Here is a 26,457-nt window from a genome sequence, read left to right as displayed (position 1 = left end):
GGGGTGAACCCACAGGGCCCCTGTCCCTGGCTCATGTATGGGGAGTAAGGAGTGTCCAAGGGCTCCCTTTTCCCATTGGAGACTCCGTTGATGGGAAGGGGATCCCACAGCACAGCAGGGGCAAAACTGTCCCCACACTGCTCTCTCCTCCCCACCCGGGATCCTCGTTTGTATCCCATCAACTTTTTCCTGATGTTTTGACTCTAAAACAAAACCTGGGTTCTCAGGAGCCCTCTGGATGTAGGGAGAGGCACGATGGAGGTGCCACCACCACAGCTGCCTTCAGCGCCTCTGTCCTGTGGCCGCAGCAGGACCTGGCAGGTCCGTGTGGTGGTGGCGGTGGCAGTGGTGGCAGTGGTGGCAGTGGTGGCAGCGGTGGCAGCGGTGGCAGTGGTGGCAGTGGTGGCAGTGGTGTGTGACTGGCGGGTGGTGATCTGGGCGAGGTCACTGGTGAGGAGGGACCAGCGTGCGTGACCAGTGCGAGGTGATGGACGTGAAGTGTTTGGTGCTGGTGCCCAGTATCAGTGCCCGGTGTGAGGTGCCTGCTGGCAGTCCCTGGTGTCAGTGCCAGGTGCCAGCACTGTGTGCGAGGTGACCTCGAGGCGAGGTGACTGTGCCCCGTGCCCGTGCTCGGTGCTGATGTGAAGAGCCCGGTGTGAGGTGACCCCAGTGGGGTTTTCCCAGTGCCCGGTGCCCCGTGTGAGGTGACCCCACGGAGTGCCCGGTGACAGGAATGAGGTGACCCCATGTGGTGCCCGGTGCCGATGCCGGCGGGGGTTTCCCGGTGCCCGGTGCCCAGTGTGAGGTGACCCAATGGGGTACCTGGTGCCAGATATGAGGCGGCCCCATGCGGTGCCCGGTGCCGGTGGGGGTTTCCCGGTGCCCGGTGCCCGGTATGAGGCGGCCCCATGCGGTGCCCGGTGCCGGTGCCGGTGGGGGTTTCCCGGTGCCCGGTGCCCGGTATGAGGCGGCCCCATGCGGTGCCCGGTGCCGGTGGGGGTTTCCCGGTGCCCGGTGCCCGGTATGAGGCGGCCCCATGCGGTGCCCGGTGCCGGTGGGGGTTTCCCGGTGCCCGGTGCCCGGTATGAGGCGGCCCCATGCGGTGCCCGGTGCCGCTCCCGCTCGAGCCCCGGTGCGCGCCGGGGGGGCCGGGCGGGCCGAGGTGCGGGCGGGGCCGCGGGCGGGGCCTCCCGGTGGCGGGAGGAGCCTCGCGGAGCCGCCGCACGCGAGCCCGGAGGGGCCGGGGCTGCCGCAGCGCCGCGCAGGTCCCGCCGCCCGCCCGGCACCGACCGCGCCGACCGCTCCCCTCCCGCCCGCCGCCGCCGAGCGGGCTGACCCGGACCGGACCGGACCGGACCGAGCGCACAGCACCGACCGCACCGCTCCGCTCCCGCCCCGGCCGGTAAGTGCCCGCCCGCACTCCCGCCGAAGTTTCCCCGGTGCCGCAGCGGCGCGGACCGTGCGGGACGGGGCTGCCCGAGCTCTCGCCGAGCCCGTCCCGGCGCCGCCACCCGAGGCGCGATCGTCCCCCGTGGGGTGGGATGGAGTACTCGCCGTGGGCACCGGGTAGTGCCGCTCGATTGTCCCGGTGCCGGGAGCAGGGCAGGGACCCGCGCTTTTCCCGGGAACCCATCCCGGGACACGGGTCCCAGAGCTGCCCGTGCGGGGCTGCGCCCGGAAGGCGGCTGGGGACGGAGCGTGGAGGGATGGGGAGGGGGCGGCGAGTGGTGCAGGAGGCTGCGGAGCTGGCGGGGAGCGCCCAGGGGCGTGGGGACCCTCCCGAAAGCGTGAGACCCCCTGGGAATGCGGGGCTGCCCCGAGGATGCCGCGCGGTGCCGCCGGGTCAGAGGTGCCCTCTGGGCGCTGCGGGAAGCTCCAGCTCCTGTCATCCCTGCGGTGCCCCACAGTGGGTGCCCTTGGGGTGCTGGAGTGGCGGGGGCGCGGGGCTGTTCCCGCAGCATTGCGGGGAACCCACCCTGGTGCTGGGAGCGGCGTGGCCCCAGCGTGGGCAGCACAAGCCCCGCTGCACTGACGGCTTCTTTGTAGCGGCCTGGCCCGGAGCCAGCTCCAGGCAGACCCTCCGTCTGGGTTCCCCCGCCGTGGCTGCACCATCTCCGGGATCCTCCAGCACTCCCAGGCTGGCTGGGTGCCCTCAGGGTGCAGCCCTGCACAGGAGGGGTTCGGGATGTCTCACTGGGGTGCCGCAGCCCTTGCTGCGCTCAGCACATCGCTGCTCCCCTCAGCCTAGTTTTAAAGAGTGATCCCAAAGGAGCTCTGCAAATTGCGCAGGGGACAGGCAGCGTTGCAAGGTGACTGTGGCACAGAGGGGGGGGGACACAAGTCTGTGTCACCCATTGCTTTGTGGTCTCCAACTGTACCAGCGCCTCTGTGTTTCTGTCCGCACGGGCGCTCCTTGGCGCAGCGCTCTTCTGTACTCGAGAGAGAGCGGCCGGGGTGCTGCGGGTGTCACCCACTGCAGAGTGTCCGACAGCACAGCCTCCTGCGCTGTGGAGCTGCAGGGCGCTGCTGGACTCCCCGCCTGCTCCTCTGCTGCAGCAAAACTTCAGTCCTGAGCGCAGGCTGGCTGGTACGGGAGCTGCTGCTGCTGCAGCGGGGTTACTCCTGCACGCACCGAGCGGCAGCGCAGCCACCGGCAGGAGTCTCCAGCCTGCTGCATTATTGCTCGCTAGCACAGAGCCTCGCCGCACGCTGCCGGGGCTGCCGGACCCCCGGGGCACCCCTGGGGCATCCCCGGCGCTCTTCGGCCTCGCTGCGCTGCGTGCGGTGCTTTTGGCCGCAGGGTTTGCGTGGGAGAAAGTGCGGTTTGCGGTGGTCTGTGTGCAGGTGGAGTGAGACATCAAGGGGGAGGTGATACACCCAAGGTCATTGAGGCCAGCAGTGGCAGCGGGAGTCACCTGTGCTGCACAGCCCAGCACAGCCCAGCGCAGCACCCCCGTGCCCCCAAACCCGAGCGCCTCTCGGGGTGATGCCATGTCTCCTCCTTGCTTATGGGTGTAGTGCAGGAGTGGGTCTGACCTTGCCCGATCCCCTGGCACCTTGCCCGGCCTCCCCTGGTGAGCACCCCTGCCCTGCTTGCCGGGAGCCAGCCTGGAGCCCTGGTGCCCCGGATTCTGCAGGGCGAGGACGCGTCCCTGGCTGCCTGAGCCCGGGTGGCAGCGGCGCTGAGCAGCACCCGCGGCGCTGTGTGCTGCCTCTGCACCCAGGGCCCGAGGAGGGAGGACACACAAATCCAGTCATACAGACCCTGTATGTACATGTACATAGATATATATGATATATCCATGCCAGGGGGATTTCCAAACACAGCCGCTGTGGAATTGCTGCTGACTGCTCCCGTGGGAGCTGCCTCCTGCTCCATAAGCCCCAGGGATGGTCACTAGGCTGGAGCTCGAGGCCACTGAAGTGAGCTGGGACTCCCACTCCCCCGCAGGCCCTTCCTCCAGTTCACCACTGTTTTGGCAAAGTCCCAGCTCTGGGAGCCGGATGACTGCGGCTCCTCATTACGACTGGAATTTCTCCTTCCCCGGGCTGCGCAGAGAGCTGCGAGCTGGCAGCCGTGATGTCCTCCAGCAGGATCAATGCCCAGTGTACAGATGGGACCCAGTGCCCACTGGTTTAAAATCCTGGATTTTTTAATTCCCTACTCCCGGCAGTGCAGCTCGGCACTGTGCCCGGCTGTGCTCCTCCTCAGCCTGGTGGCCACCAGCACCTTCCCTGTGCCAGTTATCTGGAGCTGCTGGGAAGTGCAATCAGCAAAAAGCTTTTGCCCTTGGCTGTGCTCGGCCTTTCCCTCCTGGGTGAGCACCCAGCTCCTGCCCTCAGCTCAGCTCCTGCCTGAGCCTGCGCTCCCCAAAGCGCTCTTTGATTATTAGCCCTAATAATTGTGTTATCGCATTGACTGAACTGTTTCAGATGCCAAAGCTAATTTTGCTCTTCAAGCCTTCCTTCATCAGTAATGGGATTTTGATAACATCACGCGTCCAAAAGTATTGGATAAACTTGGCATAATTCCCCATTTATTAATTAAACCGTAAATTAGGCAGCGTGTGTCTGGAACCTGAATGCCCCACTCTGGTGTAATCCTGCTGCTGCTGGGGATGGTGCTGGCCCATTCCTGTCAGCCCTGGGCTGTGGGATCCTGGTGTCTCCTGCTGAGTTTGGGGGCTGCCCCATTCCAGTGGGACCACCTGCTCCATTGCTTCCTGCCTGCTGGAAGTTGTGATGCTTCATCAGATCTGGTGTTTGGAGTAGGAATTGTGTTGTCCCTGAATTTCGCTGCTGGTCAGCAGAGTCTGGCAGAGCTCCCTGTTCCCCCAGGGTGGTTCTGCTGCTGCTGGTGCTTTGGGAGGGGTGACTGCAGCCAGCTCTGGCAGTGCTGGGCTGTGCCAAATTCCTGCTGTCTGGAGCCACATCCCACTCACCCACACAGGAATTTGTCTGACTGTTGCACCAAACCCATCCCCACTGGCCTGGAAGGTACTTGTGGCACAGACAGGCTGTCCTTCTCCATGTGCATCTTAAGGAAAGCTGGTGTGTTTTAGTTAATCCGGGGTGTTTCATGCTCCCCAGCCTTTCCCAGCCCTGCAGGGTGCAGCAGATGTGGACTCTGGGCTTGTGCATCCCTGTGGATGTGGGGAGACCAGGAGCAAAGTGGGTGCTTGTGGCATGAGGTGTAGGTGGGGGCTGTGGGATGTGATGGGGTAGTCCAAGCCCTGAGTCTGGGCTGAGCTGGAGGTGGCCTGGGGGGTCTGTCCTGCTGCCAGGGACCTGGGGAGCTGCTCTGGGGCCAGGCCATGGGCATTGGGGTGTCTGTGAGCAGCAGAGAGTGTGACATGCCTGTCTGCCAGGCTGCTTTGGGCTCAGCAGAGATGATCTGGCAGCTGATATTCATTCTGGCAGTGCTGGCATGGGATGAGGCATCCCTGACTCCTGTGAGCCTCATGTGGTGCCTCACACCACAGCAATTCCACCAAAACAGCCCCCAAACTGCTCAGCATTGTCCCAGGGAGATGCCTCCTACCTTCTCCTGGAGGACACAGGGTGTTTCTGGGGACATGCTGGGACTGAGGGCTGCTGGTTCTGGGGAACCCCAAGTGGCATCACAGCTCCCAGCAGCCTCAAGCAGAGGATTCAGGGAAGAAAACAACCCCAAATTTCAGAGCCATGCATGGATTTACAAGCTCCCTGTGGGCTCTGTTGCTGTCATGCTCTGTTCCCAGGGGAGTCCCAGAGTTTCCTCCAGGAGCTGAGGCCTGGCAGGGCTGGGTTAGTGCCTGGATGCCCACTCTGCCCATGCAGCATGGTGGCACCAGTGCCAGCAGCCTGGCAGAGCCCCTGCCTGGTGCTGTGTGGGGCTGTGCCAGCTCAGCCTCTGCTCTGTGCCACGGGAGGGCCCAGCAGAGACCTCCTGGTGGAGTGGTGTGGGCCTGGCCATGGGGGACCCTTGGAAGGGATGGTGGCCACCAACACCAGTTCAGGAACCAGGGTGCTTTGCATTTGGTTTTTCCAGGAGAGGAAGACCTGGAAAACCTTTTCCAGGATGCACTGGTGGAGCAGCTCTTCTGTGCAGCCCTGAAAGTGTGTGCTGCTGTGCTGACAAAACACTTGGAGTCACACAGGGATGCAGTCCAGAGGGGCTGGGCAGGGACAGGTGATCCCTCTGTGGTGTTCAGGGGCTGTGCTCACCACCCCAGCCGTGCCCCAGCTCTCCCAGTGACATTTCTCCACCTGCACAAGGTTTTTTCATGGACCTCAGCCCTGTGTCCTGGCCTTGGTGGGGCTTTGTGCCTCAACAAAATCCCCTGGGCTGCTGTGGTGCCGTGTCCTTGCTGATCCCATCATTGTGCTTCCTCCATTCCCTTTGCCACCCCAAATGCCACAAGGCTTGGGGGCACTGGGGACACAGAGCTCTGCCCTGCCCCTGGGCTGGGCAAGCAGCACCAGCATTGCTCCCACAGGATCCAGTCCTGGGGGACCAAGCCCAGGCTGACAGGGGGAGGGGGATGAGCATTGCTGGGAGCTCCCCAGGGATGGGAGATGCTTTCCTGGATTCTAACACCAGCCCATCACAACCTCGTGCTTGGCTGGGAGCTGTGGAGATCTCCCTGGAGCCTCCCGCTGGAAATGGCCCCTGGTGGCTTGTGCCTGCTGGTTCAGCCGTGCTCTGAGCCGGGAGCACACGGGGCGTGCCCTCCCTGCTCCGTCTGGGATCGATCCCCGCGTCTCGCCCTGCTCCTGGAGCCGCTCCTGGCTCTTCCCCAGGAGCTGACCTGGCTCCTTTGCTCTCCTCCCTGCTGATCTGGAGCCATCAGCGTGGCACCGAGCCATGGCCGGGAGTGCTGGCAGCGTGGCCGTGGTGCCAACAGCATGGTGCCCACCCGGGAGGGCAGAACTTGGAGCTCTTGGCTCTGTGGTGGCTCCAGAGTGCCAGGGCAGCTCAGCCCATCACCATCTGGTGCCCTATTTAGCTGCTCTCGTGTTGCCTTCGGAGCAAGGCACTGCTGCTGTGGCATCACAGAGCTGGGGGTGGGCTGGGCTGTGCCACCACCTAGAACCTGTTTCTGGGAGGCTTCTTTGGCCCTTCGTGGCTCTGTGTGCCAAGGGTGGACTGAGTGAGCTGCTGGGGTTGGGGTGAGCCTGGTGGCTGCCTGTGGCAGTGGTCAGTGCCATGTGAGATGTTCCACATGCCCTGCTGGCCTTGGCCACAGCTGTGTCCCCACAGCTCAGGATGAGGTGTCCAGCATCCCCAGCTGCCTTTTCTGCCTGTGGCACATGGCATGAGCCAAAACCCTCTGGAGGAAGTGCTGGTGGTGAATGGTGCCTGAGCCTCTGCAGCATTCCTGTGGGATGAGAGAGCAGTGCAGCAGTGATGGGAGACAGTGGGAAGCAGAGAGCCACAGTGGAGAGGGGGACAAGGTGCTCATCAGTCCCTTGGTACCCAAATTTCAGGTGGCAGTGGCTGTGGCACCAGTCCCCAGCTCAGCTCCCTCCTGCCCTTCCTTCCTGGGGCAGCTGCAAAGCAGAGCCAGGGCCTGATCCCTCTAGAAAAAGTGAGCTTTGAGGGATCAGCACCTCTGGGTGCCAGGCAGGGCTCTGAGTGCCCAGCAGTGGGTCCTTCTCTCCTCTGATGTGGGTGTTGGCATTGTGGGCTGTCACTGCCCTCGTCCCCCATTTCTCCTCGTTCTGTTCTGATTTTAGAGGCAAAGGCACAGAAAATCCCTGAGCTGCCTCACTGGGCACCCCGGTGCTGGTGGGTGCCAGCAGTGGTCCCCATGCAGGGAGGTGTCCCTGGGTAGGGACAAACCTGCCATCTCCTGAGTCACAATGCTCTGGGGGGCCCTGCCATTGCTGAGAAGCTCCCCAATACCTGCTGGGTGTTGGCTGGGGGTTCTTTGCAGGAGGAGATGCACAGGAGCGAGCAGGGCAGGGTGGGATCATCCCTTCCCCACACTGACCTTCAGGTGTCCATCCAGTGGGAGAGTCCTGGCAGCAGGAGCTGATGGTTTGGCTTGGGAACACCAGCAGCCATCAATCTGGAGCCCAGATGATGGACACAGGCTGCCTTAAGGCTGCATTTACTGCCAGACCTCACTTGGGTTTGCTTTGAGTAACACAGATCCTCTCTCACAGGCAAGCTCTGGCTACAAAACCACCATCAGTTTTTTGTTTTTTTTTTTTTTATTTTACAAGCTCCCCCTCATGAGGCAGGGGCTGAGTTAATTCTTCCTTGAGGCCAGGGGCTCCATGATGAGGAGCCCAGATTCCAGCTGTGGTCAGTGAGGCAGGAGCTGCTCCTGAGCTGGGCCGTGGGGTGCCCTCCTCGGATTCCTCATCCCTGGGGAAGAGCCTGGGGCTGCTGAAGCCCAGCAAGTCGTTAGTTTTAATTAGAGAGCTGATGAGGCCAGGAGTGGAGTGTGCCCTGCTGGGAGGAGGGTGCTGCCAGCTCTGGTCCCATCCAGAGATGCTGCTGGAGCCTGCAGGATGGGGAGCAGTGCTGGGGGTCCCAGTGAGGTCTGGTGGCTGTCACTGGCCCACTCAGAGCTGGGGGAATGCTGAGCTTCAACCCTGCTCATGGATTTCCTCTCCCAGGATGCTGCTTCTCATGCTGTGCCTCAGTTTCCCTTGGAGAGTGGGGGTGTCTGGCCAGCAGCTCCTACATGGGTTTGGGGACAGGAACATGTGTCCCTGAGAGGGTGATGTCTCAGCAGCTCAGGTCCTCTGGTGCCACTTGCTACTGGAATATCCTCACCCCATCACACCCCTGAGCTGCAGGAATACCCTCCCCTGAAAAATGTGGAGCAGGGGGAGCAGAGACTGCCCCTGCCCTCAGCACAGTGGATCAGGGTGGGAACATGGGGGGATCCTGGGGGAAAGTGCTCCCCAAGCCCTGGGAGCTGCTCCACCGTGCTGGGAGCTGAGGGTCTGATGTGGCGCTGCTGATGCAGCTGCTGTGGTGCTGTGCTGGGCAAGGGGAGCAGGGATGGATTCCACAGCTCGCTGGGCTGTTCAGAGTCCCTTTGCAGCAGGGTCCTGCAGCATCTCCCCACCAGCACCCCCTCCCCTCCCTCCCCCCTGATCCTTTGGTCTGGTGCCTTCACACATCCCTTGCCCGGGATTGCTCTGTTAATTAAATGACCATTAGAAGCCAAGTCATGTTTTTGCCTTAATTAGAGTCTCCTGTCTCACTGCTGTGAGCTGAACCTCGGGCTCAGCGTGTCCCCTCTGTGTCCCACTGAGGCTGGGGGAGCGCTGGGGAGCGGCTGTGCCCGCCCAGGGATGCCCGGGCACTGTGGGGGATGCCCGGGCACTGTGGGGAGCGGCTGTGCCCGCCCAGGGATGCCCGGGCACTGTGGGGGATGCCCGGGCACTGTGGGGAGCGGCTGTGCCCGCCCAGGGATGCCCGGGCACTGTGGGGGATGCCCGGGCACTGTGGGGAGCGGCTGTGCCCACCCAGGGATGCCCGGGCACTGTGGGGGATGCCCGGGCACTGTGGGGAGCGGCTGTGCCTGCCCAGGGATGCCCGGGCACTGTGGGGAGCGGCTGTACCCGCCCAGGGGTGCCCGGCTGTGTCTGCCCAGGGATGCCTGGGCACTGTGCCGCGGCTCCAGCAGGGATGGGATCTCCCCCTCCAGCTCCTGACCCCGAAACAAAGCACCTGCTGGCATCGGAATCCAGATGGGGCACTGCCAGGTATCCCAGCTGTACTCTGGGATCCCTGCTTGCCCCCGGGCTGCACTGCAGGGTTGTGCAGGCTCTGTAGGGCCCAGGCTTCCCGCTGGCTTTGGGGTGGGAGAGGTCTTACCTTGAAACTGGCTCGGGATTTTCATTCATGACCACCCAAGCCCAAGCCCTGGCACATTGCAGCACAGTTTAAGGGTCAGCTCCTCGTTCGTGGAGGTCTGAGGGGTTCCCACATCCCTGTCCCAGCAGGACAGCTCAGACCTGGCTTTGCCATCCCCTAAAGGAGCAGTAACTCATCCCACTGGGCCCATGGCTGCCCTTCCTTAGCTAACGAGCCCCCCGCAGGTCGGGGTCTCCCTGGGACACTTCATCCCTCTGGGCTGGGGGGGCCAGAGCTGGGACACCCCCGTGCCTGCCCACACCCAGCCCATGCTGGGTCAGCACCGCTGCTGCTAATTGCTGCCTCAGCCTCATTAATCCTCATTTGTTGCCGTTCCTGCTCTCCATCATCCCCGCGGCCTTCACCTTCCTGATGGGGAGAGTTCCTGCTGCTGGAGGGGAGGTTCTGCTGCCCCTGCAGAGGAGCAGCTGGATTCCCCCAAGGCCTCACCCTGATGGGGACTGAGCTGTCCAGGGACATCCCGGTCCTTCTGTGCAACCCCAGATTCTCACCCCGGGTCTGGTCCTTGGCAGAACATCCTGGCTGATGAGAGATCCTCAAAGCCCCCCAGCCAGTGACTCCCCCCTGCATCCTTCCATCCCACCCAGACAGGGAGCTGCTGCTGGGGCAGGGGATAGCCATGATAACCAGCTCTGCAGAAACCCCAAATCCCCTTTTTAGTGCCAGGTGCTGGAGCAGCAGGGGGGTGATCTCTGGGATCTTTGATGGAGGAAGAGGGATGAAGGCCTCAGGAAGGGGATTTTTCAGTGTCTAAATTGCTTTTCTGTACACTGGGGATGCCCTGGGGATGGATGGGGATGGGATCGCCGGCTCCAGCCTGGGATTTGCATCCCTCCAGACCTTGGGATGGTGCCGGCAAACAGAATGCAGCAAATGGAATGCGTGCGCCACCCCCACCCCCTCTGCTCCCCAAAACCATCGATGGAGCCCGGGAGGTTTACACCAGGAAGGGCTGGGTTGGAGCTCAGTGCAGCTTCTCGGGGTTCAGCATCAGCTTCACCGCGGGGAGGGGGGATGGAAACCTGGGGCAGTCTGGAGCCTGGAGGGAGCTCGCTGGATCCAGCCCCAGGGTGTCCTAGGCCAGATGTTTGCAGCTGGGGAACACTGCCTGAGGGGTCCCGGGTAACACAGTGTGGGGTACAGAAGGGCTTTAGGGGCTCTGAGGGTGGTGCAGCATGCAAGGAATGGGGCTGGGGTGATAGATCAGGGGATCTGGGAAGTGCTGCAGGCACAGGATATGGGATGTGCTCTGGGGGTGGGGGTGCTGCAGTGGTGGATTTGGGGTGCCGCACTGAGGGGTGCAGGATGAGGCATTGGGGGCTGCAGGGAGGTGCATTAGAGGAGAAGTGCACTGTGAGAGTGATGGGTTAGTGGGGTTCAGGGTTACACACTGGGGGATTGGAGCAACACGGAGCAAGATAAAGCCCTGTGGGGGCAGAGGTGGCAGCTGGGGAGCTGTGGGGACCCCACACCTCGGGGACAGTGTAATGGATGTGCGTGGGCGATGTGCCACCCTCCCCACCCGCTGCCCCTGTGGGTCTCTGCAGCAGCTGCCGAGCAGAAGCCTGTCCTGCTCCATGGGGAGCTCCTGTGGGGTTTATTTTGTGGGAGGAGGGGTGCAGTGCATTCCCATTGGGTGCATTCCCATCACCCTCCCCTGATGGATGCTGCACCCCACAGAGGGGCTGGGGCATCCCCAGGGACCAGCAAGGCAGCAAGGGGCCCCTTCCTAGCCAGAATTTATTCATCATGCCTTAACCCATGCTCGTTCTTCGGCCAAGGACTGATAGAAATGGTTAATTATAACCCTCATATTTTCTTTGTCCCTAACCTGCGATCTTGGCTGGGGGGGATGGGAGCAGTGGGGGTTGGCAGGGAACAACTCCAAACCAGAATAAAGAGGAATAAAGAGGAAACTTGAAGAACGGCAGCGAGTGCTCGGCAGGGGCGGCCCAGCGGGGTTCGGGGTGCGGTGGGGATGGCGGGGGCCGAGCTCCCTTCCCGCCCGCACCGCCGGCCCTCGGCTCCTCGCCAGCGGCTGCCGCAACTTGCAAAGAGGAGGGAAAAAAATTGCAAAAGGAATGGAAAAAAAAAAAAAAAAAAAAACCAAGCAGGCAGCGGAGCCGGAGCAGGACTGCAATGCAGTGCCGCAGCCGTGCCCGCACGGCCCCCGCCCGCTGCCGGGGAAGGGGCCGGGACTGGGACAGGCGGCCGGGACGGGCCCCACCCCTGAGAATCCGAGCCCAGGGCTGGCAGCAGCTCTGCCCCCGCAGCTGAGGGCTTGGGCTGCCCGCCTGTGCCTGCTGGGGACACGGGGCGTGCCCGGGGACACCCAGGGAGGCACCGCGGGGATGGGACCTGGAGCTGAGGGGACATCCCCGAGATCACAGTGCTCCGCTGGCTGCTCTCCGTGCCCCACAGAGTGCCCCCCTCCGTGCCCTCCCAGCCTCCCGTCCCTTCCCGGCTGCCCCACGGCGCTGCCCTGCCCATGCCAGGGGCAGATCAAAGCCTGGTGCCCCGCCTGAGGGCAGGATCAGCCCCCGCCCCATGGCAGGGCCTGTGGGGCCCTCGGCTGAGGGGAGCAGCAACAGGGCCTCCATTGCCTGGCTCCCGCAGGCATCCCCGGCCTCAGCTCTGCCAGCGCCCGCTGAGCACCACACGGGAGCAATTAGTGATGCTAATTAGGTTGCCCGGTTCAAAAGCAGCCCCTCCAGCGAGGCCTGATGCTGCCTGCAGCCCCCAGCCCCGGGCAGCCCCGCAGAGCTCCCGCAGCAGCCCCTGAAGCAGTAGTTCCGTGGATAAGGGTCTGGGCTGCATCTGTGCCCCACAGGCCCCTGGCACCCAGCTGGCACTCGGGGCTGTGCGGGGGTGTGCAAACCTTGCACAGGCTGCGGCACCCGCACACACACGGCTGGGTGCTGGCACAGCCACCCGGGCCCTGCCTGAGGGGACAGGTGACACAGCCTGGGCGGGTGTGCACCGCCCAGGGTACCCGGGACAGCCCCGGGCACACACTGCCTGTATGTGCACTCACACACAGCCCCGGGCACACACTGCCTGTGTGTGCACAGCCCCGGGCACACACTGCCTGTATGTGCACTCACACACAGCCCCGGGCACACACTGCCTGTATGTGCACAGCCCTGGGCACACACTGCCTGTGTGTACACTCACACACGGCCCCGGGCACACACTGCCTGTGTGTGCACTCACACACAGCCCCGGGCACACACTGCCTGTATGTGCACAGCCCCGGGCACACACTGCCTGCGTGTACACTCACACACGGCCCCGGGCACACACTGCCTGTATGTGCACTCACACACAGCCCCGGGCACACACTGCCTGTGTGTGCACTCACACACAGCCCTGGGCACTCACACATGGCCCCGGGCAGCTGTGCTCGCACCTGTGCATAGCTAGGGGCACACGCCCGAGCATGAGCATTCACACACACACACACACACACACACACACACATACACACACATACACACACACCCACACATCCCCATGCCCTGTGCACGTTCACACACACACACCCATATCCTGTGCACATTTGCACATGCGCACACACACACACCCACACATCCTGTGGATACACCTTGCACAAGTGTTCACACCTTCACACATCCGCATGTCCCACGCACGCCTGTTTGCACAAGTGCATGGCCACACCTGGAGCTCCATTTCCCCCGGTGTGCAGACACACAGACACTCTCTGTGCACACACACAGACACTCCCCATGCACATGCACAGACGCTCCCTCTGCACGCACACAGACACTCTCTGTACACACGCACACATACACTCCTCCCCCCCACATTCCCCACACACACACACACACTCCCCGTGCACACACACAGACGCTCCCCACGCGCACACACGCACACACACACTCCCCATGCACACACACAGACACTCCCCATGCACACACACACACACACACACTCCCCATGCACACGCACAGACACTCCCTGTGCACACAGACACTGTGCACACACACACACTCCTCATGCACATGCACACACACACTCCCCGTGCACACACACAGCCACTCCCCACGCACACACACACTCCCTGTGCACGCACACAGCCACTCCCCACGCACACACACACACACTCCCTGTGCACACACACAGCCACTCCCCACATGCACACACACACACACACACACACACACACACACTCCCCGTGCACACACACACTCCCCGTGCACACACACAGCCACTCCCCACGCACACACACACACACACACACACTCCCTGTGCACGCACACAGACACTCCTCACGCGCGCACACACACACACACTCCTCACGCGCGCGCACACACACACACACACACACACTCCCTGTGCACACACACACACTCCCTGTGCACACACACAGCCACTCCCCACACACACACACACACACACACACACACACACACACACACACACACTCCCCGTGCACACACACAGACACTCCACACACACACACACACACACACACACACACACACACACACACACACACTCTCCCCATGCACACGCACCGGCCCTTGCCGCTGTGCCCATGCCCGCCTGTGGTACCCTGAGATCATTCTGTCCCGGATGGCAGCAGGGCTCTGCTGGATGCCCCCAGGCAGTGCTGGCCTGAGCGCCCAGGGGAGGAGAGACAGCTCAGCCAGGTGCCCCCTCTGGGTGCTGCCCGCCTTGTGTGGCAGGGCGGGTGCCTTGGGGTTTGTTGTGCTGGGGGGCAGCCCTGGGGTCCCCCACCTCCTGTTTTCTGGGGAGCTTGCAGGCTGTCAGTGGCCTGGACCCCTCCCCTTTGTCCCTGGCTTCCAAATCCTGGCTCTTCTCCCACCACCCTGGTGCACATGGGTAGTGATGGGGACAAACCCCTGGAGTGGTGGGGACAGACCCACACACACATCCAGGGCTCCTCAGCTGCTGGAAGCTTTGGGGAACCTTCGAGGCCTTCAAGATCAAATAACCCTCAGCTGGGTAGGGGAGTAGGAGCTACAGGAGATACGAGAGTCGGGACGGACGGAGAGGAGAGATCTCTGCAGCCAGGGCTTGGAACTTGTGGGTTATTGCAAAGGGCCTGGGTGCAGGGCCCTGCTGGGAGCTGCCAGCCACAGCTGGGGCAGGACTGAGAGAAGAGAGGGGGAGAGAGCGTGAGAGAGAGAAGATGAGAGGGTAAGAGAGTAAGAGAGCGAGGTTCCCGTTACAATACCATAAATCTTCTTCTGGGCTGAATATTCTAATTCTCACCAACCAATCTAGTACAAGATACAAATCCTATAGCATTTACACACAGCCTATAAGAATTATTACATTACCACACTGTGTTACATTTTAAACCCTAAAAACTCCTCTTTGGGCCCCTGTTGCCAAGCTGGCAGGGTCTGCTCTGACCCTTGGGCCTGTCTGCAAGCAGAGGGTGTTGTTCCATCAAAAGGGGATCACCTTCAGCTGGCCACACCATTGTTTTCCAGTTGTTCAGTAACTGAGGGATCTCAGAGCTTGCTTTCATTTCAATCTCGCTTATAGTTTCCATATTCTCAAAATCTTTTGCCAGGCAATCATATTTATAAGGGTTTCCTGTTTGATCTTTCCCAATGTAGGGGTTAAATGCAGCAGCTCCTGGCTCATCCCAATAAGGATGTGGGGGTTGTGGGGGACTCCAGCCTCCTGCTGCAGCCCCCCAGTGCCAGGTTTCAGGGCCAGGTGATGCTCATGCTGGTGTTTGGGCTGTGACAGTCCCTCAGTGGGGTGGGAAGGTGACTGTGGCCAAGGGTGACAAAGCTGCAGCAGGGACCTTGTCTAGGTGGGAGTCACATAATCACATTTTGTTGTGTGAACGACTGTCTCTGCCTCATGGGGGGTTCCCCTAGGTCCCCACACCACGTTCCCCCGGAGCAGGGGTGCAGGAGGAAGGTGTCCAGGGGTGGAGCCACACTCTGGGTAATTCAGTGCTTGATTCACCTGCGAGGTGGCTGGAGACACAAGGCAGTGTCACTTTGGGGCAGCAACACCCCCAGGTCTCTCTGGCTGCCTTTTCTGAGGTGAGAACACTCCTTTCTGAGTTCTGCAGGAAAGGAGAGGAGCACCTGGCCCCAGGGGATGATGCTCTGGCTGAGAGGCTTCTTGAGTGTGAGGAGGAAAAAAGAGATGCAGCTTCCTTCACTCAAGCCACAGCTCAGCTGCCCCCAGGAACTCCTGCCTGGGTTATCTGTGATCCTGCTGTCTCTGCTTCCCCTGCTGCAGAGCCTGGTGTTCTCCTGAACCCCACTGGCACTGTGCATTCCCTGGCATTGTTCCCTGCTTTGCTCTTCTCTTGCAAGCTGCTTTCTGATGGGGTTGTGGAGGCCCTTTGGGGCTGGAGCTGGGGTTCTGGGGGTACTCTGTACCAGGTTTTCCTGCAGGAGTCAAAACCACATTTACAGGACGATAGCTGTGCCCATCCTTGGTGGGTGCTCAGACCCAGCTGGGCTGGGGAGGGGGTGCAGAGCCTGTGGGGCTGTTTGTGACCTGAACCCCTTCCCTGGCTCCATGGAGGAGCAGAGCTGGCCAGGGGAGCCCTGTGGGGCTGGGAGGTGTGACACCCAGGACATGGTACCTGTGACATGTGGGTGGACCCACTGACCTGCACACTGAACCTGCCACTGCTGTGTAGAGCCAGCTCTTCCCTGCTTCCATCCATCCTCAAAATGTGCCCTGCCAAAGCTCCCTGGGGGCTGGCAGGAGAGCAGGTTTGCTGCTGTTCCCAGAGTTAGAAGCTACCCTGGGACTGGGAACAAGTCCTAAGGTGCCACAGCAGTGCTGGGTCCCTGTGGGTGCCCCATGCCTGGGGTCCCTGCCTGAGAGAAGGAGGAGACGGGAGGGCTGGATTTGTCCCAGCTGATCTCATTCTTCTCTCCTGGGGATGCAGACCCCCTCCCCTCATCCCAAGGGGCTTTGCCAGGTGAACTTCTCCCAGGAGTGTCCCCATTGTCCCCAGGAGGCTCAGAGCTGGCACCATCATTGATGCAGGGCTGGGTGATGCTCCTAGTGGCTTTGGAGGTGTCAAGGACCAGGAAACCCAGAGGCCAGCTGGGCTTCCCATGGCTTGTGGGGGATCCAGGTGACCTCTCACAGCCATTGGGTCTGTGCCCCTCTAGCAGAAGATGAGGTGTCCTGGTGCAGCCCTGCTGCAGGCGCTGTCCTGGGGACCCTGGGCAGGAGTGGGGGCAGCAGGGCTGTGTGACCATGGGAGATGTGTTCCAGGGAGCCCCTGGCCCACCATGACCTTCAAGCAAGCGTCCATGATGGCCCCGGAGGCCACGGCCAGCACGCTGCCCATGAGCACCATGGAGAACTCCACGGAGGCTGCGGGGCCGGGCGAGAGCAAGGAGGACATGTTCACCAAGCTGAGGGACAAGTTCATGAATGAGCTCAACAAGATCCCCTGTGAGTAGCTCCTTTCCAGGTGTTACCCTCCTGATGGCCTCCCCACCGCACTGGTCCCAGCAGAAGCTGTGGAACCAGGTTTTGGTGGCTGGCAGGAGCTGCAGGGCTGACCAGGACGTGGCCTTTGCCCACAGTGCCACCCTGGGCCCTCATCGCCATCGCTGTTGTGGCCGGACTCCTCATCCTCACCTGCTGCTTCTGCATCTGCAAGAAGTGCTGCTGCAAGAAGAAGAAGAACAAGAAGGAGAAGGGCAAGGGCATGAAGAATGCCATGAACATGAAGGACATGAAGTCAGGCAACCAGGTGATGTCCTCCTGGGCTGCTTGGCCAACAGCCCCTCTGGCTGAGTTATGGGCCGTGTCAGGGCACTCATAGACCAGGCAGCAGATTGGGATGGAGCCACCAGGACCCCGGGATGGAGCCAGGACCTGGGACAGCAGCACTGTCCTCTTCCAGTGTCTGGTGGCCCAGATGGACCAGGCTCAAGCTGGCCTGGACATGCCAATGCTCCACCTGAGCCAGGAAATGTTGATTTAATCCTACCTCCCTCTGGGTCAGACTCATTTCTCTGAGCCTTTAGCTGAGAGGGGAGGCCCACCAGGCCAGAACACCGGGCAGTTTGGGATCCCCAGAATGTCTGTGGTGAAGTGGCAGGTGCTGGTAACTCATCCTGGTGGCCAGCCCAGGGCAGGCTCTGCTACCACAGGCTTGGGGCCACCCCAGCCTTTTCAATGGCTGTGACCCATGGCCATTTGGAGGGGGTGGGAGAATTTGGGTATCTGTTCCTGCTTTTCAGAACCATGTGGGCACTGTGGGCATGCAGACAGGGCTGGAGCAGGAGTGGGGGCAGATGTGAGGTGGGATTCCCCAGGTGGCACAAGCCCTGATCCCCCCCCTGCCAGATCTCTCAGTGTAACTCAGTGTTGGTGTAACTCAGTGTCTGTGTAACTCAGTGTTGGTGTAACTCAGTGTTGGTGTAACTCAGTGTCTGTGTCTCTCTTTGCCCACGGTGCCCTGGCTGTCCTGCCCTGGCTGCCTCTGCTTGGGGACACCCTCCATGTAAGTGTCACCATGAGCCTCCTTCATCATCTGCTTCTGGGTGGGACGGGGGACTGGGGACATATCAAAGAGAGGGCAAGGAGCTGGGGCTCCCACCCCATGGACTGTGCTTGGAGAGGCAGCAAGAGGGGTGGATTTCCTGGGGACAATCTATTTCTGAGCCTACAAAGCCTGGAAATGGCCCTGACAAGCCCTTAGCTCTGGCTGCAGTGCTCCTCCAAGCATGGGCTGGGGGCACAGGACCCACCAGCTGCAAGCACCAAACCTCCCTCCACTGCAGTCAATCCCTTGTCCTGGCACCCCTGGCAGCCCCCCTGTCATTTTGGCTGGACCAGCACTGGGGCCTCCCTGGCAGCTGTGTGGCTGTGGCACAGCCAGTGCCACCCCCAGTGCCACCCCCAGTGCCATCCCAGTGCCACCCCCTGCTCTGTCCGTGCCTCCTGTCCCCAGCAGGTGGGTCCCCCTCCCTCTGGTGGGGAAATCCAGGCTCTTGGGACACCGGGAGGGTTGGGTTGGGTTGCTGAGGTGCCCAGGGCTGTGGGGCTCTGTCTGTCCTGCTGAGCTGGACCTGGCTGCCATTGCAGGACCAACAGGACGACGATGACGCAGAGACGGGTCTGACAGAGGGGGAAGGTGAGGAAGAGGAGAAGGAGCCAGAGAACCTGGGCAAGCTGCAGTTCTCACTGGACTATGATTTCCAGGCAAACCAGGTGATGGAGGGGCTGGGGCTCAGCTGAGGAGTGGGCTTTGCCTGGGGGGAGTTGAGAGGAGGACAGGTCTGTGCTGGGCCTGGGGGGCTCACGAGGGGAGGAGGAGCTGGGTGCTGTGTCAGAGGAAATCCTGCCCCATGCTGGACTGGAGATGAGCCCTTGGCAGCTGCAGGGCATGGCTGGGCTGTCTCACTGAGAACTCCTCTGCCCTTCCAGCTCACAGTGGGGATCCTCCAAGCTGCTGAACTGCCAGCTTTGGACATGGGTGGCACCTCAGACCCTTATGTCAAGGTGTTCCTGCTCCCTGACAAGAAGAAAAAATATGAGACCAAAGTGCAGAAGAAGACCCTCAACCCTGCCTTCAATGAGACCTTCACCTTCAAGGTGAGCCCTGCATCCATAACAAGGACCTTGTCTCCCCCTCCAGTCCTTCCCCCTGGCTGGAGCAGCCCCGTGTGCTGACTCTCCCTTCCAGGAGAGGTGGTCCTGGCTCTGGGTCCCCCTTGCAGCCTGGTTGCTGTCCCTTTGTGCAGGTGCCCTACCAGGAGCTGGGTGGGAAGACGCTGGTGATGGCCATCTACGACTTCGACCGCTTCTCCAAGCACGACATCATCGGGGAGGTGAAGGTGCCCATGAACACAGTGGACCTGGGCCAGCCCATCGAGGAGTGGCGGGACCTGCAGAGTGGAGAGAAGGAGGAGGTGAGAGCAGCCCACGGCTGAGCCCTGGCTGGGGCCTGGCATGGGGCTGGCCATGGGTGAGCTCTGCTTCCAGGGCCATCCCACAGCTCGGGGTCCCACTCACTGTGGGGTCCCACCAGGGCACCAGGAGCATCCTGGCAGTCATTACTGGGATCTGACCTGTGGTTCCTCTCTGTGAAAATGCTTCTATAACAAAAAAAATCAAGACTATAAAATGTCTTGAGTGCTGTGCAGGGCCTACCTTGTCCTGGACCCGGTGATCAAACCCTTGTGTTGGTGCACAGGGTGCCAGCTTGTGCCTGGGCTGAGCAGGGTCTGGGGGGACCTGCATGTGTGATTGTGTCCAACCACTGGAGTCTCAGGCACTGGTGAGGCTCTGATCTCCCCTCCTTGCTGTGCTTGGCAGCCAGAGAAGCTGGGAGACATCTGCATCTCCCTGCGGTACGTGCCCACGGCCGGGAAGCTCACTGTCTGCATCCTGGAAGCCAAGAACCTGAAGAAGATGGATGTTGGGGGCCTCTCAGGTGGGTCTTGCTCAGGGGCAGCCTCCCCCTGCCCTGCTGGGGGCTCTCAGCATCCTCTGTGGGAAAGGACTCTGGGGCCTCCTGTCTGGCAGAGCTTGGGAGAGCCCCCAGGGCCTCCTCGTGCCTTGGAGGCAGCCCCAGGTCTGGCTGGGGATGAGGGGAGATGGGCATGGGATGCATCCCTGACTCTTGGGAAGGAACCTTCAAACATGGCCCCCAGGATGCTGCAGGACCTGGGTGGTGAAAGTGTCCTCTGCCATTTGCTCCTGCTCCTCCTTGACCTCGTGGCCGGGGACATTGGTTGCCAGCATGTTTTGTGCCTGAAGTGTCTTCCCAGCCCCATCCTGGGGCTCAGCTCTGTGCCCAGGGGTCCTCAGCTCTCTCCAGATGTGCTTTAACCACGACAAGAGCAGTACCTGCATGGCTGGAAGGATTCAGCTTTATTGTGGGCTTTCCTGCTCCAGAAACAGGGGTCAGGCCAGAGCCCACCCAGTGTCACTCACCTGACAGGCCAGTTGTCACTCTGCTGTCCCTGCCTTCCTACAGGGGGCCCACGGCACAGAATCCCAGAATCATTACTGTTGGAAAAAACCTCCAGGACCATCCAGTTCAACTTGAGCCTGGTCCCCACCTTGTCACCCAGACCAGAGCACTGAGTGCCATGTCCAGGCACTGCAAGGATGGGCACCCCACCACCTCTCTGGGCAATTCCAATACCTGACCATCCTTTCCATAAACAAATTCTTCCTGATGTCCAACCTGAACCTCCCCTGTCTCAGCTTGAGGCTGTTTCCTCTTTTCCTGTCCCTTGTTCCATGGGAGCAAAGCCCAACCCCCCCCAGCTGCCTCCTCCTGTCACGGTGTTGTGGAGAATGAGAGGGTCCCCCTGAGCCTCCTTTTCTCCAGGCTGAGCTCCCCAGCTCCTTCAGCCTCTCCTCACTCTCCTGACTCTCCAGACCTTTCCCCAGTTCTGCTGGTTCCATCCCTTGAACACTTGCTCCCACAAATCTTCTCCAGCCCAACCGTTTTGTCTTTGGCATCCATCCACAAAGCTCAGACCATCTTTACTCAGGGCAGTCTCTCCCTCACCCTGGGTTGTGATGTCTCCTGGGAGCAGGAGGTGTCCCAGGGGTATCCCCAGGGCACCTCAGCCCTGGCTAATGCCCCATCCTGACCCCCAGATCCCTACGTGAAGATCCACCTGCTGCAGAATGGCAAGAGGTTGAAGAAGAAGAAGACCACAGTCAAGAAGAAGACCCTGAACCCCTACTTCAATGAGTCCTTCAGCTTTGAGATCCCCTTTGAGCAGATACAGGTTTGTCTGATGCCTCCCCTGGGGTGGAAGATGTCCTAAAGGTGCCTGAGTCCTCATCCCAGCCCTCCAGCAGCCTGGGCTGCTCCTGCTGAGCTCCTGGTCTGGTCACCCAGGAGATTCTTCCAGTCTCATCTGGGACCTGGGCTGATGCTGAGGGCAGCTGGTGTGGGGGCAGAGGTGGGAGGCTGGGCAGCACCCATGGGAGATGAACCCCAACCCAGATCACAGCTGAAATTGGGCTTTCCTCTGCTCCTGATCCTACAGTGCTCACCCTAAGCATAACAGGATGGTCCTGGGGGCATTTTGGACTCTTGGCCCCTGCCTTCTGCCCCTCCATGTCCTGTGCAAGTCCTGCATGTGCCCCTTGGTCCTGCCCAGTAGCCCACAGCTCTTGCCCAGCCCCACACCACAGCTTGGTGACCTTTCCCAGGTGAATCAGCTCAGGAGGAGCTGGGCCCCCACTGGGCTCTGCACTCCTCAGAGAAGGACATGAAGGAAGCAGGGAGGGGGCCTTGCCCCCAAAATGGGCCAAATGTAGTTATAGTAAAATCTGATACAAGAAAACTGAGATTTTCTCAGATACAACATCCAGCAGCAGTTTGGATCCTAAAAGGGGATCGTTCACTATCTTAAAAAGATGATTTAAGAATGTTTTCTTCACATTTGTTAGAGATTTTCATTGCTTCTTCTTGGGGCTCATCCTCGGGGGATCCCCGGGCCTATGGAGCTGTCATGGCCACCGCACCTTCCCACCCCTCTAAACAAGGTTTCCTCCTTTAGAAAGTGCAAGTGGTCATCACAGTGCTGGACTACGACAAGCTGGGGAAGAACGAGGCCATCGGCAAGATCTTCACGGGCCTGAACTCGACGGGCACGGAGCTGCGGCACTGGTCCGACATGCTGGCCAACCCGCGGCGGCCCATCGCGCAGTGGCACTCGCTCAAGCCCGAGGAGGAGGTGGATGCGGCTCTCGGCAAGAACAAATAGTCCGCGGACAGCTCACCCAGAGCTCTGATACCTCAGTTCTGCACCCTTCCTTTTGGTTTTTGTTCTGTTCCAAGCTGAAATGCCCTTCGATGCCTCTGGAAGGGTATCCAGGCAGTCCCAATCGCTTCCAGGGGAAGAGGTTAAAGACATGGATGGTTCTTTTTGTTCTTCGGCATCGCTCCCTTCTGCTGCATGTCCCATTGCCTCTGCTCGCCATCCCTTCCCAGAGCAAAGCCAGCAGCACAGCTGGGACCTTCCCCAGCAGCTGTGTCACCAGCCTGCAGCATTGCTGCCACCATCCTGCCCTTGGGATCACGTGGGGAACTGTGGAATGTTGTGTGGAGGTGATGCTGGAGCCTGATGGTGTGAGATGACCAGTCCCACTGTGCTTGGTTGGGGCATGACCAGCAGTGAGACAGAAAAATGGTGCAAAGATCCTCTGAAGAGACCCAGGTGCCTCCCCCTGGCCCTCCCCAAGGAAGGCTGAGGGCCCCTGGCCAGCTCCAGGCTTGGGTTCTCTGAGGAGAGGCTTGCAGGGGCCATGGATCCTGCTGTGCTGGTGGGGTGCCAGCGGGAGCTGTGGAGGCCAGGCTGGGCACAGGGAGCCTCAGGAGGGCTGCTCCAAGGAGACACAGGGTGAAACGTGGATGCACCAGCAGCACTGTGTGGATCACCACCACCAGCAGCACCACAAGCTCTGTTTTGTCCCCAGAGGGGCAGCGCTGGGTGATTTGCATCTGTGTCCCACCATGGCTGGTGAATCCCATAGATCAAAATGCTTCCATGAGGCAGATTTACAATGAGAGGTCTCCAGATGGGATGGGGGCAGCTCCCCACAGCTGCACCAGGTGTCTCCCCAGGGACTGTCCATCACATGTCCCATCATTGCTGTGGGCACCCCAGCCTCAGGGCAGCCAGGGGGCCATGGGGAGCTCCAGCCCCACCTGCTGTGGGTGGGGATGGCAAGAGCAAGCCTGGGGCCGACCAGGGACCACAGCCCCCGACCCCCATGAGCTACTGCTCCCCACCAGGCCATTGGCTGTTAAAGCCACCCCATCCTGCTCCCCTTGGGGGAATAAGCCATATCCATGACCCTGACAGTGGCTAAGAGCTTCTCTAGGCTACTTCTCGTACTGTCCCAGAAAAGGCCCCGAGCCAGAAAGCCAACACAGTTCTCTGCAGCTGGGAGAGGGTCCAGCAGCCCTGCCCAGTCTGTACTGGAGCACTGATGTTAGCTCGTGTCCCTGTCCCAGCTCCAGCCCCACAGCAGCCTCAGACTCTGCTCCCTTTGGTGTCCCTGGGCTCAGTGCTGGGGGTTCCAGCCCTGCAGCAGTGAAGGATTGAGCCCCAGGGATGTGCTGGCACTGGGGACGCTGCTCTGGGGGTTCAACAGCTGGGCTGGGACCGAGGCCCAGGGACACAGTGCCAAAACTGAGCTCATCCCAGAGCTGTTGGATGCTTTAGCAGCTCCCACAGCTCTGACTTCCCAAAGGGCATCCTGGCCCTCCCCAGAGGTGGGGAGATGATGGGACACTTGGTGGCAGTCACCAGGTTTGAAACTTGGCTCAAGGGGTTCAAATGTACACAGGGACCAGCCCCCATCCCTGGAGGGTTGTGCAGCTCTGGGACAGGTCCCCAGGGCAGGACATCTCCATCTGTGGCAGGTTTGGGGCTCGGGTGGCCGAGCTGCAGTGTGGGAAGGGGATGTTGGGCAGGGACCTCCAATGACCACCTCCACCACCACTGCAGCTGCACTTGGCCATGCCCTGGTGAAGGGGGCACTGGGGCCACGCTGGGTCTGCAGGGGTCATGCAGCCAGTGCTCTCTCAGGGCCATCTCCAGCTTTAATTAGTCCCTTTTCCTAATGGATGTGTCAGTGTCAACAGATGGGGTCCTGTCCTGCCCCTGTAGCCAAAGGGAGAAGAGGTCTTGGGATGCTTTTAATAATGGGGAGCTGGAAGGGGGCTGATCCCCCATGGTCAGGAGCACTGGTAAGACTCAGTCTCATTTTGGGGTCCATCCAGGCATTGGGGGAGAGAGAGTGTGGGGGCATTTGCCTTACATGGAATGGGTTAAAAGAGGAGTAATTAGAAAAAGCACTGAAATCCTTGTTTGCAGCCAGCGAATGTGCATGGCCCTGCAGCCTTCCCAGGGAAGCAGGTAGAGATGTGTTCACCTGCACACCTGTACACCTGCACACCTGCACATCACACCTGTACACCTGCACACCTGCACACCTGCACATCTGCACATCACACCTGCACACCCCAGGTGCACCCCCTCCTGTGCTCCCCCCTGCCCCCAGACCCACCGCATCGGCCGGGCTCCGGGGATCCGGGCCAGGAGTGCCGATCCCACCTGGCTGCTTTCCATTCAGACTCTCTAAGCCTTTGGGGAGGGGGAAGACTGTGACTTTAATACATGATTTAATTTTTTTTTTTAAATAAAAAAGGGAAAACCAACCAACATCCTGAAGCCATCTGCGCTGCCTCTGACCCGCCCCTTAGCTGTGTGTAGGTAAATTATATGGAGACATAGCTGTATATACCACGAGCAGTGCATGTGATGCAGCCACGTAGCAGCAGCAGCAGCAGCAGCAGCAGCAGCATGGCCCCATCTCCGGCTCCCCCACGGAGGAGGCGACGACCAAACCCCATCGCTCGAGAGCTCTCCACCGCCCTGATTCTTTTCCCCCCAATTAAAATGAAAATCCCCGATTAAATCATATAAAAGAAGAAAATAATGCCAAGAAGCAAAGCATGCCAAGCCCGACCCGCCAGCGGAGAGTGAGCTATCACCGCCGCGGCCGTGGCGTCCATGTGTGTCGTGTTCCTGTGTCTTGTCGCGTTTGTCCCATGGCCGGGTAGCAGCAACATCGTGGCTTCGGTGTCCTGTGTCGCGTTGGTGCATTTCACCGTCAGAGCAACTTTAGAAGCCATATTAGAGCACGGTGCAGCGGGACCCCGCGGGGCCAGCCCGCGCTGAGCCGTGACCCCCTTCCCCGTGTGTCCCCCGGCCCGCGGGGCTCGGGCTCGCTGCCCTGGGGTGCCGCTGTCACCCGGGCCAGGGACGGCACAACGCTGGGCACAGATGTGGGGCTCGACCTGCCGGCGGTGAAAAGGCTTTTCGGAGCAATTTGGGTTATTTCTGCCATGCCCAGCCGGCGGTTTCTGTTTTGGGGACGAGGGCTGGCACTTCCCTCTCCTGGCGGCCCCGCGGAGCAAACCCGGCCGTGCCACGGAGATGCTCCCGGAGGTACCAAAGGAAAATGAATCCATGAGTCTTAGAAACAGGCTCGGGCTCCTTTTCCTTTTTTTCTGCCGGTCTGGGAGGGAGGAGCCGGCTCCTCTGGAGTCGCAGGCTCGGCCACCCTTGGGGCGGCGGTGCCGGCCCCGCTCGGGCCGCGCCAGCCCCGCAGCGCTCGGCTCCGGCGGAAGCTGCTTTTAATGCCCCTTCCCCTCGTGTGGACTCTGTCGTTCCGTCTCTGATCGTTTGATGGTTATTTTGTAATGATTTACGTCTCCTTATTAAAGAAACGAGCTGAAAGGAGCTGTCTCCCTTCTGGTGTTGCTGCTGGGGCTCACAGGGCATGAGGGGCAAGAGCCAGGACAGTGATCCCAGGGACAATGGAGGGATGGAGGTGTGGGTGGAACCCCACAAGGGCCCAAGTCCCCCAAAACACGGAATCATGAAATGAATACTTTGGAAAGGCCCTCTAAGATCGTGGAGTTCAACCACTAACCCAGCACTGCCATGTTTACCACTGAACCACATCCCAGGTGTCACATTCACAACCATTTGAACACTTCCAGGGACGGCGACTTCGCTGCTGCCCTGGGCAGCTGTGCCAGGCCCTGACAACCTTTTCAGGGAAGAATTTCTCCCCAATATCCAACCTAAACCTCCCCTGGCACAACCTGAGGCCATTTCCTCTTGTCCTGTCCCTGTTCCCAAGGAGCAGAGCCCAACATCTCCCAGCTGTCCCCTCCTGTCAGGAGTTGTGCAGAGCCAGAAGGTCCCCTCTGAGCCTCCTTTTCTCCAGGCTGAGCCCCTCAGCTCCCTCTGACTTGTGCTCTGGGCAACCTCAAACCCCAGCTGAGCAAGGCTGGACCAGACCTGGGGCACAGGTGGGAAATACCAAAGGCCCCACAGAATTCTTCACCCCCAGCACACTGAGCCTGGCCCACAGTCACATCCTGCTCCACCAGCCCTAAGGGAAGGACTCAACCTGCACCAACCACCTCTGAACACTGGAACACATGGAGATTCCAGCAGCCTCACCCAAGACAGAGGTTCCCAGATGTGACACCACCTCCTGCCTGTGCCACACTTTGTGCTGAC

At 60.8% G+C, this 26,457-nt stretch overlaps 1 protein-coding gene across 1 annotated transcript; it reads left to right on the top strand.

Moving 5' to 3' along the window:
- Nucleotides 1-1,332: 1,332 nt before the first annotated feature.
- SYT2 (synaptotagmin 2) lies at nucleotides 1,333-25,662 on the top strand. Its single transcript, XM_063177900.1, has 9 exons — nucleotides 1,333-1,402; nucleotides 16,637-16,819; nucleotides 16,954-17,123; nucleotides 18,473-18,589; nucleotides 18,806-18,973; nucleotides 19,123-19,290; nucleotides 19,697-19,814; nucleotides 20,996-21,129; nucleotides 21,910-25,662. The coding sequence occupies exons 2-9, from the start codon at nucleotides 16,654-16,656 to the stop codon at nucleotides 22,114-22,116; spliced, it is 1,248 nt and encodes a 415-aa protein (XP_063033970.1). The 5' UTR covers nucleotides 1,333-1,402; nucleotides 16,637-16,653; the 3' UTR covers nucleotides 22,117-25,662.
- The last annotated feature ends 795 nt before the right edge of the window (nucleotides 25,663-26,457 follow it).

This window comes from Melospiza melodia, chromosome 28 (genome assembly GCF_035770615.1).
Source record: "Melospiza melodia melodia isolate bMelMel2 chromosome 28, bMelMel2.pri, whole genome shotgun sequence".
Taxonomy (NCBI): Eukaryota; Metazoa; Chordata; class Aves; order Passeriformes; family Passerellidae; genus Melospiza; species Melospiza melodia.
This window is presented reverse-complemented; position numbering and strand designations above follow the sequence as displayed.

Excerpts from the sequence above, each read along its gene's own strand:
- SYT2 (XM_063177900.1), top strand. The coding sequence starts at position 16,654 with ATGACCTTCAAGCAAGCGTCCATGATGGCCCCGGAGGCCACGGCCAGC. Across the intron at positions 16,820-16,953 it reads TGAGCTCAACAAGATCCCCT|TGCCACCCTGGGCCCTCATC; the intron begins GTGAGTAGCTCC and ends CTTTGCCCACAG. Across the intron at positions 19,815-20,995 it reads GGATGTTGGGGGCCTCTCAG|ATCCCTACGTGAAGATCCAC; the intron begins GTGGGTCTTGCT and ends CCTGACCCCCAG.